The sequence below is a fragment of the Macrotis lagotis genome, chromosome X (assembly GCF_037893015.1).
Source record: "Macrotis lagotis isolate mMagLag1 chromosome X, bilby.v1.9.chrom.fasta, whole genome shotgun sequence".
NCBI lineage: Eukaryota > Metazoa > Chordata > Mammalia > Peramelemorphia > Peramelidae > Macrotis > Macrotis lagotis.
Genome location: NC_133666.1, coordinates 26070374 through 26082717, shown reverse-complemented (window position 1 = coordinate 26082717; position 12344 = coordinate 26070374). Strand labels below are relative to the sequence as shown.

Sequence of the window (12344 nt, the reverse complement as noted above, 5' to 3'; positions counted from 1 at the left end):
TCCTCCCCATTCATTCCCAATTCAGTCTTTTTCTCTTCCTCAAGTCCTATTCTTATACTAGGGGACATCAATGTACATATTGATAATTACTCAAACACCTTCGTCTCCCACTTCCTCAATTTGCTCATTTCTCATGATCTCTTCCTTTAACCCCCCCCCGCACAAAAAATGGTCATACCTTTGACCTTGCCATCATGTACACAAAAACACTTCCATGCTCATGAACTCTGAAATTCTCTTATCTGATCACAATCTGTTCTCATTTCACCTCTCCCTTTGCCTTGCAGCTCCATACTCTGTTCTTTGTTCTTTTCAGGACCTTCAGTTCATCAGCCTTTTAGGTTTTACCTTCATGTCATGAACCCTCAGGCATTAGCTATATATATAGTTTCCTCCTCTCCCCATCTTAACTCTTTGGTGAAGTAGTTCAGGTACCCTAGTTTCTTTTCCTGAGGCCCTTACTACCATTATCTTATTGAAGAGATGACCCTGCTAAGCCTGCTGCCTTTTATCTTGTTGCGTGCATATGGGAAACCATGCTGGCCAGGTCCACTGCAAATTTGTGTTACTGTTTTCATTGTTATTACTAATGATAATTATACTTAGCATGTGTCCAGTGCTTTCAAGGTTTGCAAAACACTTTACAAATATTTCATTTGATCTTGCCAATCATACATGCAATTATGATGCCAATTTTACAGATGAGGAAAATGAGGCAGATAGGTAGTCACCTGCCCAGGGTCCAAGCACAATAAATGGAAAGAATTTAAAGAGAAAAAAGCCCTAATGACTTATTATGGGAGCAAGTGTTGGTTAAGTAAGACCAAGTCATACCAAATTAATCTCGTAGTCTTTTTTTCATGTTACTTACTAAGCTGGATGATCAAAGGGCAGCCATGGACATAGTTTCTATCACTGAACTCAGAACTACAGGAAGACAAGATAGAGAACAAGACAAGATAGAGAAAGGCTACCCAGTGATATTCAGTAGACAGACATGCAGGTGGATGAAAAATTCCCCAAAGAGAGATGGTTAATGAGTTGACATCATCCTTGTCAGGGGTCTGCTCAGTGTTTTTTATTAGTGACTTGATAAAGATGTAGCTGGCTAGCTTATTAAATTTACAGATGACAGACATTAAAGCTGGAAATATCAGCTTCTCTGATGAGTGGCAGAATCAAGATTCAAGATGATGTCAAAGGGCTAGGAAGATGAAGAGCTGAGACAAGCAAGAAGAAACTGAATAGGGGTAACTGGGGTAGTGTTTGGCACTCTGCCTAGAACCATCTGCTATCCAAGTCCAGAATGGGAGAGTAAGAGACAGAAAACCAAAAGATGGAGTGATTTTAGCAGGCTGCCTTTGCTTTGGTCAGATCTTAGCTGGAGTATTATGTGAAATTCTAAGAGTAATAGTCCATTTGCTTTTTTTTAGGCTTTTGCAAGGCAAATGGGGTTAAGTGGCTTGCCCAAGGCCACACAGCTAGGTAATTATTAAGTATCTGAGACCGGATTTGAACCCAGGTACTCCTGACTCCAAGGCCGGTGCTTTATCCACTGCACCACCTAGCTGTCCCTATGTGCTTTTTTTCAAAATAAAATTTTATTGATAGTTTTTTTTAATCACCTACATTTCCCTTTGGAGCCCTCTTCTCTCCTCTTCTCATTCATCAATTATATCAAAATAAGCACACGCATGCAAAACAAAACAAAAAAGGAGGGGGGGAAGAATTCAGCAAAACTCACAAAGTTAGCAAATGACACAATGCAATGCACCATGCCCATAGTCTCCTACTTCTGCAAAGAAGTTAGATGAAGTGGGTACCATATCTTAGGGAAACTGCAGGTAAGGGAGTCTAGATAAGGTTAACTAGGATCTGGAAATTATCTCATATGAGAATTGGTTGAAGAACCTGGGCATATTTTAATCTGGAAATGTGACATCTTGGGTTATTCTGATGGTGGTTGAACTTTTTATTGTATTCTAAATATTGGAAGCTCCATCAGAGTATAGAAATAAGTCACATTGCCCCCACCTCCAATTCCTGCCATTAAAGCAGAAACTGCTCTGGGGCAGGAATGTATCATGGTTTTTATTCATGGATCTCTGATGTCTGGTGAGCTCAAGCTCTGGGGGAGTGTCATTGTAGAACTGAACAGCATAGACCTCTGAGTGACAGGTTAGCTTTGTCCTAAGGTTGAAAGCTTATTGCCAAATCATACCATACTGGTGAGTAGACCATTGTGAGACAGATTAGCTTTACCCTACTGGTGAAAGACTGTCACCATAAGATCACTGTACTGACGATTAGACCTTCAAGAGACAGGTTTGGATATACCGTGTTGTGGCCAATTTGTTTCTAGAAAAATCTTATCCTGATGCTCTGCCTGGCATTGTTGGAGCACTGTGGTACCTTGCTGATATGGGAAAGAACCATATCCACAGGGTCAAAGACTCTCACAGCATGCAGACCATCACAAGGAGTCCTATTTCCTATTAAATCCAAGTGATACCATTTCAGGAAAAGGCTGAAGGATGTCTTTGTACAACAAACTCCCCTCACAGTAGTAAGTATAATATATAAGTCATGTCATCATTCATGTGATGTCATGGTCCTCTTTGATTAGGAAGGTCAACTACTATTTGAACACAGAAGCCTATGCATTATAAGTGAAATTGCAGGACTAGAGCTGGATGGGATCATCATTTAGGTCATCAAGGCCAACTCTCCTTTTTTTTTTAAATGGGGAACCTGAGAAATATTGGTGACTCTGATATCCTTGAATTTGGACCCAGAAGCAGCTAGGTGGCACAGTGGATAGAGTACCAGTCCTGGAGTCAGGAGGACCTGAATTTAAATCCAGCCTCAGACACATAATACTTACCTAGCTATGTGACCTTAGGCAAGTCACGTAACCCCATTGCCTTGCAAAAAAAAAGATTTGGGTCCAGGCTGTCTCTTCAACCTTACCCCTTCCCCTCCTTCACTCCTCCTCCCATCCTTCTGCCCTTCCCTCCACCCCTTTCAGTGGGACCTGAAACATAATCATTTGGGTTTTTTTTCAAGATTTTAGAGTTTTACAATTTTTCCTCTAATCTTACTCCCCCCCCCACAGAAGGCAATTTGCCAGTCTTTACATTGTTTCCATGGTTTACATTGATCCAAATTGAATGTGATGAGAGAGAAATCACATCCTTAAGGCAGAAACATAAAGTATAAGAGGTAGCAAGATCAGACAATAAGATATCAGTTTTTTTCTAAATTAAAGGTAATAGTCCTTGGTCTTTGTTCAAACTCCACAGCTCTTTCTCTGGATACATTTGGTATTCTCCATTGCAGACAGCCCAAAATTGATCCTGATGGTTGCACTGATGGAATGAGCACATCCATCAAGGTTGATCATTGCCCCCATGTTGCTGTTAGGGTGTACAATGTTTTTCCAGTTCTGCTCATCTCACTCAGCATCAGTTCAAGCAAATCCCTCCAGGCTTCCCTGAATTCCCATCCCTCCTAGTTTCTAATAGAATAATACTGTTCCATGACATGCATATACCACAGTTTGTTAAGACATTCCCCAATTGAAGGACATTTACTTGATTTCCAATTCTTCACCACCACAAACAGGGCTACTATGAATATTTTTGTACAAGTGATATTTTTACCCTTCTTCATCATCTCTTCAGGGTATAGACCCAGTAGTGGTATTACTGGGTCAAAGAGTATGCACATTTTTGTTGCCCTTTGGGCGTAGTTCCAAATTTCTCTCCAGAAAGGTTGGATGAGTTCACAGCTAATAGTGTCCCAGATTTCCCACAACCCTTCCAACAATGATCATTGTCCTTTCTGGTCATATTGGCCGATCTGAGAGGTATGACATAACCATTTGTTTTTGAAGATACCCTGCTTCCCTCCCATTGTGAAAAAAGTCAAAATTACTTCTGTCTCAGTAGCCTTCAAGATGTTTTTCCCTTCAGGTAAATTGGTGAGACTCCTTGTACCACCAGCCTCAGACTTGGGAGACAAGTCAGCCAATAAACATTTATGTAGCACCTACAGTGTGTCAGGAACTGGTACAGGAGAAAGAGTATAGGATTGGGAATGAGAAAATTGGGGCCATCCCATTTCTGCCACTACCTTTTGGACTTCATTTCTTTGTGTCTCAGATTCCTTATCTGTAAAAATAAAGGGATTAGACTAAATTCTTGCTAAGATTTCTTCCAACTCCAGATCTTTTCTAGATCTAGCCAGATTCTAAGTCTCTTTCCTTCCTCATCTATAAAATGATGGGGTTTGGCCTTGATGATATCAAAGGGCCCTTCCAGCTAGCTGTGATCCTATAAACTCAGCCTAGTGGATTTCCACAGGGAGAGAGATTTCAGCTCAATGTCAGAAAGCCTTTTAGAGAAATCAGAGCTGCCATTGATGGAAAAGGCTGCCCATTAAGTAATGAATAATTTAAAATGCGAAGTATTATGATGACTACAACAATATAAAAGGAAGGAACGATAATAACAGCAACAAAACCTGAGCCCTGTCTAATTATAATATCAAAATTGAACTCAGAAAAGAGCTGGGTCTTGGAGGGTGAGTAGGTTTTCAAGAGTTAGAGATGATAGGCAGCTTGGTGACACAGTGTATAGAGCATTGGCCCTAGAGTCAGAAGGACCTGAGTTCAAATTTGGCCTCAGCTACAGCCTAGCTGTGTGACCTTGGGTAAGTCACTAACCCTGATTGCCTAAAAAAGAGAGAGATGGAAGTTGAGGATAATTTAGGCACAGAAAACAGCAGGAAGAAAAGCCTGAAGAGAAGAGAGCGGGGTATGTAACAGGACTGACTAGTGACCAAGTTTGACCAGAGAATTGCACAAATGGAGGAGACTAGTATGAAAGAAGCTTGGAAAAGCAAGGAGGGAGGTCTTAACTTGTTGAGAGCCTTGAATTGGCATTCAAAGCTAACAAGGTTCAGTTTGCCCCCTACCCCTTTGAAGGTTTTAAATAGAATGGCATGACTATATCTGTGTGAGTTGATTTGTAGAATGTATTTGAAATCTCACTGAGGCTTTGTGCCAAAATGGCATAACAATATGACAACCAAAATGCACATTGAACCATTCTTAATTTTCTAAAGGCCAGGGCAGTTGCAGCAACATTTTGATAAATTAGGGCTATCAGTTAGTCTAGTGAATTTTTTATTCTGTACTCTCCTTTTAAGAAAAAAAGAGAGTCCAGTTTCTACCATAAAAACCCATGGAAAAAACAGAGATAGCACAGCATCTCCCAGGATACCTCTGAACTGAGAGCAGTAAACCCCAGCTTCTGTCCCTTATGAACCTACGGTCTTCCATGAACAGGTAGCAAGATGGGATGATCAATTTCCTCTCCCCTCCCAGGGACACAGTTTGCTCACATCAGCATCCAAGGGGACCAAACACCCCACAATGACCAAGCCTTTTCAGGAATAGAGTCTGGAGGAACACTGAAGTCCCAGAGGTTGAGATGTAAATGAGGACTCAGGTGCATAGAGATGAAATGTCATCAAATCATAATCTCTGGAAGTATAAGGGGCCCAGGGAATCATCTTGGCCAATCCCCTCATTTTACAGGTGGCAAAACTACCCAAAATCCACACCGGGAACATGATGTGATTAATCAAAGTAGCATGGTTAACAGTAATGACTATGAATGGCACAGAGGAATAATGCTGGACCTGGAATCAGGAGGACCCCAATTCAAATCCAGACACTGATGCTTTAATTCAATTCAGAAAATCTTTATGAAGCACAGTGACTCTGGACAAATCACTGCTGTCTGCCTCAGTTTCCTCATCTGTAAAGTGGGACTAACAGTAGCACCTGTACACCCAGGGTTGTTGTAAAGATCAAATGAGAGGGGGCAGCTAGGTGGTGCAGTGGATACAGCACTAGTGTTGGAGTCAGGAGTACCTGAGTTCAAATCCGACCTCAGACACTTAATAATTACCTAGTTGTGTGTCCTTGGGCAAGCCACTTAACCCCATTGCCTTACCAAAAAACCTAAAAAAAAATTTTAAAGAAAGATAAAATGAGAGAATAATTGTAATTTGTAATTTGGCCTATGAAATTGCTATCTGAATATTAGCTATTATTATTCATTATCACAGCTGGCATATAGCATTTTGAGGTTTGGGAATGACTCAATTTTGAGCCTCATAATGATCCTGTGAACTAAAAATGCTATGGGGATTATGATGCCCAGTTTCTAGACAAACGAAGATGACATGACTTGTCTGTGGTCAGATATCTTGTAGGTGCAACCAATAGAATTGGCTGTCGTCATGGCCCTGTAGACATTGCTCCCCTGCCCTCCCCTTCGCCCTTCCTGCTTCCCTGTCCCACCTCTATCTCACAGCCTTGGGGAGACCAGGAGGTTGGGCACAAGCCCCCACCACCACCAAAGGGGTTCCCAAAGAGCACTCAGCTCTCCAGAGAAGGATTCAAATTCTGTTCATTAATGAATTTTTGGTGATCTTTATTGCCCTTTTAAATGGGAGTAGAAAGCAGCCTAGTAAATGAGATAAAAATGGTAAAGCCTTGATACTGTACCTAGCATTTTTGTTGCTGGCTAATCAACTTTGGGTGACCCAAATAGGGGTTTTCTTGGCAAAGATACTGATCCAGTTGGCCATTTCCTTCTCTAGCCTGTACACAGTAGGTTCTTAATAAATACTTCCTCTCTTTCATTCCTAGTATGTTTTGTTTCTTGTTTCTAACTGACAAAAAAGGCTGGTCCTCAAGGGTTCCCTACTTAACATGCAGTAGCTAGTGATTGCTTGGAAGTTCAGTTACCCAGAATTCTCAATATCTGGAAGATTTCTAATCAAGAAAATATTGCTTTATTGTATCCTGGTAGCCAAGAAGTGAAGAAGTGGGCAAGGCAGATTGTCTGAAGGTATATTTCTGTTCTTACTTTTTCAGTATTTTGACTTTTAACCCTTTTTTTTCTGATAACCTTGAATTAGAAACCACACAAAGGTAAAGAAATGAATGAAGAGAAATTATGTATAGTCTATCTCCCAGCAACTTATTGTCCAGTAATGGATAAGTTTGCTTGATTTTCCTTGTAAATTCATTGAGATTTTATAGACCAGGGGCTCTTAGTGCTAAGACTGGAACCCCACCTTTCTGACCCCAAGTCTAATGCTCTTACCTCTGGACTGTGTGCTTTTTTAACTTGCTCCCCAGATCAAAAGCCTTATGGACAAAGTGTATTTTAATTTTGAGTCTTGCTAAAGAGCAGAGGGGAAGGAGAGAGGTCCTTCTAATTGTTGGGGTTGGGGGTAATAGGAATTGGGGAGCACTTATTTGACTGATTTCAGTGAAAACTAGAAATTAGCTTGATATGGTTGTACAGTTTGTAGCAAAGTGAAGGTTTACAAAATCCTCCCTAGGCGCTTACATGCAAACTTCTGTAACAATTAGTAACATAGTGAAAATGGAAGGGAAAACTGGGGGTGTTTCCAACAAACAGGAAAAGTGGGAGTGGGTTGGAGAATGTTCCCCAGGGAGTTAAAATCAGTGTAAGAAGATGCCCTTTCCAAGTAGCGTTTCAGTAGGAAATTGGCTCCTGATGGAGAGGGACTATTTGTTGAACTTTGTTGTTCATTTGCTATTCGTTGGTTGACTTTAACTAGTAGTGTGTAGACTCTTAACTCACAGGACCTGCCCCAAAACAAATTCTTAAGAAATGTTTGCCTGTTGAATTGTTGAATGGGAACATTTTCCAAATGATGGGGCCAGGATATGTGACTTGTGGCTATTCATAGACATGTCTGTAAGTCTCAATGACCACATGTTCACTCAACAAAAATTTACTTGGTGCCAACTAGAGGCAGCTGATTAATGCCCAGCAGAGAGAGCCCTTGGTCTGGAAGGAGAAGGCTTTGAGTTCAAGCCTAGCTTTAGACACTTTTGAGCACTGTTACATTGGACAAGTCACTTAACCTCTATCTTCCCTAGTTTCCTCATCTGTAAAATGGGGGTAACACTAATGAGAAATATATAAAACACACAGCCCAGTGCTTGGTTCAACAGATCCAAGGTACTTAATAAATCTAAGCATTGTCCCAAGTGTTGGGTTTGTAAAGAAAAGTGAAAAAGAGGCTCCCCAGGAGAGACTGACCAAGCAAATAGGCTCACTTTCCTCACATTTACCACAAGTGGATTAGACTGAATGACCCTCTGAGTCTTTAAATCTAGGATCCTACATTGACTCTGATTTCCCTTATGCAAAGTGTTGATGCAAAAAGTTAGAACTTTGCGGGGTCCAGGTGGCGAGAAATGTTGCATTAGGGGCTTTGGGACTCTGATGGCTAGTTTCTTCTTTGTGTATCACATTGTTGGCCATCCGCTAGCAAGAATTTGTCTTTTCACATCTAGTTTAATGGGAGACATGACTGCTTCTTTGAAGCTTTCCCTGATTACACACACACACACACACACACACACACACACAAACACAAACACGATTGACCTTGCACTGTGATCAACCAGAAAAGATCTGTCCCTCCTTGAATTTCCAATGGCCTTTTGTTTATATTTTTCCTGTTCACAGTGACTTAAAAATCAGAAAATCTGGATTTAAATCCAGGAAGTACAACACTTCCTTCTTTGCTTCTGTTATCAATCTCATAAAGTTGTGGGGAAGCAAAGTGCTTAAGAAAAATGTGCTTCATGGGTACAAGGTAGCACTGCATTGGCCCTGGAATCAGGAGGACCTGAATTCAAAGCCAGTCTCAGACATTTGATACTTACTAGTTTTGTGATCTTGAGTCACTAACATCTCTTTCCTCTCCCCTACTCCTGCAGAAAGAAATAAGAAAAAAAAAGAAATATGCTTAATAAAATACACAGTAAGTTTATCTGAGGCAAAAGGTGTGGGGGGAGGCAGTGCCCAGAATCAGGAAGATACTCTCAGCCATTTTATTAGCTGTGAGAGCATGGACAAGTCACATAATGTCTCTAGGTCTCTTGAAAGGTAGCATGAGATCAGAGCCAAGGGGCTAGAGTTAGTTCAGAAAGATCTGGGTCTGTGACACTTAGTGACTTTGTGATCACTGGATAAGTCCCATAAACCTTAACTTCCTCACACAAAATGGGAATAATAACTGTGATTAATGCCTCCAAGAATTATTGTGAGAATATTCTTTCTTCCACTATCCCTGGAGTTTGGAAATGTCTGTTGAATTTAGTGGGGAGGGTTAATATGCAATGATAGCTGACTTCCACAAAAGTGACAAGTTTCCATCTTTCCCTTGGTTCAAGGGAAAAACATTTAAACATATCCCAGAAGGCCTTTTTTTTCATGTAATTTGTGCCAAACTGAATCTGAGGGCTGGAGAAATAGTCTATTCCCTGGGCAGAGAAAATAAGCCTGGGGATATGTTTTCATTAAAAGGAAACTGCAAAAAACTTTATTAGACACTCAATATTCAGCTTCCAAGAACCTAGCTGGCTTCTAGCTACCTGAACCCTTAGGCTCGTTTTAGCTTTTCCCAACACAGCCTTAGAGAATAGGGATGGAGTAGAAGAGCAAGGTATGAGGACAACTGAGGGTTAACAAATAAGCCACATTGGGCCAACTGATTTCCTTTCTGCTTGGATTAGCAAACTAGTAAATAAAAGGCTTATAGGAGATGAACTGTCTTTGGACTGTTGCAAAGCTTTTGAGTCTGTGTTTTATGAACTTTTAATTGAAAAATTTAAAATTCCAGGTGCTCCTTCTGATGGGACTAGAGTGGAGGATGGGGAGAAATGAGGTAGAAAAGAAAAGGGGACTTCTGGGATATATGGTATCCATCTCTAATGCATTTGATGCAGTCCTGATTTTTTTAAAAGCTCCTACTCATGCTGGCTTACATAGAGAGAATGTGAGGCATCCAAAGATGAAGGTATTCATGCTTTTGGTATTGTCTGAAGTCCTAGAAATTTTAAAAACTCTCAAACCTAGTCCAGACCCGCTAGTATTCCAGCCTCTGAAAAGGCTCCCCTTGAATTAACCACTATTCCTCTTTGGAGAGCACTTTTGTATGAGGTAAAGAGTATGGATACTACTTCAACAAAGGAGGAAACAAGGCTTGGAAAAGGGAAGTCATTTTCCCAAGGCTACACATTTGAGGCAAAGAATTAAAGTATCTCAGAGTTGGAAAGGACCACAGGAGACATCTAGGCTAAGCCATCCATGAATGAGAATACCTTCTCCAACACTGCTGACAAGTGGACAGCCAGCATCCACTCAAAGATCTCCAGTGATGGAGAGCTCACTACCTGATTGGGCTGCCCATTCCATTTTAGGAATAGCTCTCATTGTTAAGTTCTTTATTATAGCAAACTGATATAACTTCTTTGTAACTTTCACTTATTGTTCCCAATTCTGTGCTTTGGAACCAACAAGAACAAAGGTAACCCTTCTTTCCTATGAGACTTCTTAAGATCCTTGAAACCATTTATCATGTCTCCCTGCCACCGCCACCCTCCAGTCAGAAATTCTACTTCCATATTGCTCAAATCATCACCAATTGCCTAAACTACTGAAGTAGCCACCTAATTGGTCCCTCTGCTTCTACTCTCTCCTCCTTCCAGTTCATCCTCTGCTCAGGTCTGACCATTCAATCCCTTGCTCAAAAAAGCTATAGTGACTTTGTCCTATTTCCAGGATAAAGAACAAACTGCTTATGTTATACTTAAGCCCCTCAATAATCTGGCTTTTCCATGTTTTACCCCTTTTCCTTCCCTCCATATTGTCTTCTCTTCTTCCAGCAAACCATCCTCAGTTCTTTCAAGCAATCCTTCCTTGTGTGGCTTAGTCTCCAGTCCTCTTAAGAGGTGTTCTTTCAAAGCTGGAACTCAAATTTAGGTTTCCTGACTTCCAGGCCAGGATTCTTATCCTTGTCCCCCTTGGGGGGCAACTGATGATGACTGGGGTTAAAGATTGAGAAGACAGAATCCCAAGGATTTATTCCTTATGTACTATCTAGTAAAGGGCACCCATCTCGGGCTTGTCAGGTTACAGAGGCCAGCAGGAGCTTCCTTTTCTCAAACTTGTCCCCCTCCTCCCCCTACCTCCTGTATATCCCCTTTGGTCGGGAGCCAAGTGTGGCACCCTTAACATCGTCTCTAGCAGGGTTTTTTTTTCCCTCCTCTTTAGGACTGAACCAGCTGCCTTTTGACCCAACCATCAGCCAAGAGCCACTGCAGTTTTGCAGCACTACTGACAGTCCATTGCTATCAGAAGTTCAGGTTGAGAATGAAGACGAGACGAGCAAGAAACGAAAACGAACAAATGAAATCGCAGGTGAGTGAGGTAGAAGCGTGCCACCTTGTGCTCCGTCACTGCCTTGTCATGCCAACCCTAGCTAGCCAGGAAGTGCTTGTGCACACTGAGCTTGTGGCCCTGGCAGGCAGACAGAGCAAATAAGATGACCCACATTCCCCATGTTCCAGATGTGGAACACCCTGAAATAGTAGAAAGAACAATGGCTTCTAGATTTGAATCCCTGCTTTGCCCCTTCTTGGCACGGTGACCTTGGTATTCAGTCTCTCTGAACTTCAGTTCTCTTCTTGGTAAAATAAGAAAATTGGACTAGATTGACCTTTAAGGTTCTCAGTTCTAGAGCCAAAGACAAGAACTCAGGGCTCCTGCCTCAAGAGTCAGCCTTTCCATTCCTCCAAGCTCCCTGTGATAGTGTGTCAGCTGTGCTTGGGATGTTTCTGCCCAAAGGAGAATCTCAGGCTCACAGATCTAAGCCTGGGATGGGGTCTTGTGGATCCCCCAGCCCAAGCCCTTCATTTTACAGAGGAGGTATGATTTGCCCAGGTTCCCACAGGGGTCCCACCTAGCTGGTGGCACTCTGCATGATCAGGGGATCTTCATCACTAGCTCTTGTTAGCCAAGTTCTCACAAAGAATGTTCTCTCCTTTGGTGTCACCATCATTTTGCCCTATTTTGAACTCTTCCACTGTGATTTGTGTGAGTTTTCTCTGCTTTCTTCCACTGCTGTCAAACCAGAGAAAGATAAATAGTTTTCAGTGCATAAACTGCCTTGGATAGAATCGAACTCTAGCTTTGGCTGCAGTATATGGCAACCTTTCATTCATTCGCCCCTCCCAATGGCTTCTTGGGTAGGGGGACCCAGAGTGGGGGAGTGACCCCTTTCCTGTCCCCACAGCCTCAAACCCAAGGCTTTGGACCTCCCTCTGGTGTTCTTCAGGTCCAAAGTCTTCATCACCTCCTTGTCATGCCAACCCTAGCTAAACACATAGTGTTTGTGCACACTAAGTCTGTGGCCCTGGCAGGCAGACAGAGCAAATA

At 41.8% G+C, this 12344-nt stretch overlaps 1 protein-coding gene across 6 annotated transcripts in view; it reads left to right on the top strand.

Annotated features, from left to right (window-relative positions):
• The window catches only part of ENOX2 (ecto-NOX disulfide-thiol exchanger 2), a 325754-nt gene that overhangs the window by 183587 nt on the left and 129823 nt on the right, over positions 1-12344 (top strand). For 5 of the 6 annotated variants that reach the window (XM_074208135.1, XM_074208139.1, XM_074208137.1 and 2 more), the window contains one exon: positions 11181-11327. In XM_074208135.1, coding sequence (XP_074064236.1) covers positions 11181-11327 — 147 coding nt within the window. Of the gene's footprint in view, positions 1-10608; positions 10632-11180; positions 11328-12344 lie in introns of those variants that run through there. The other variant, XM_074208144.1, reaches the window with a different exon arrangement.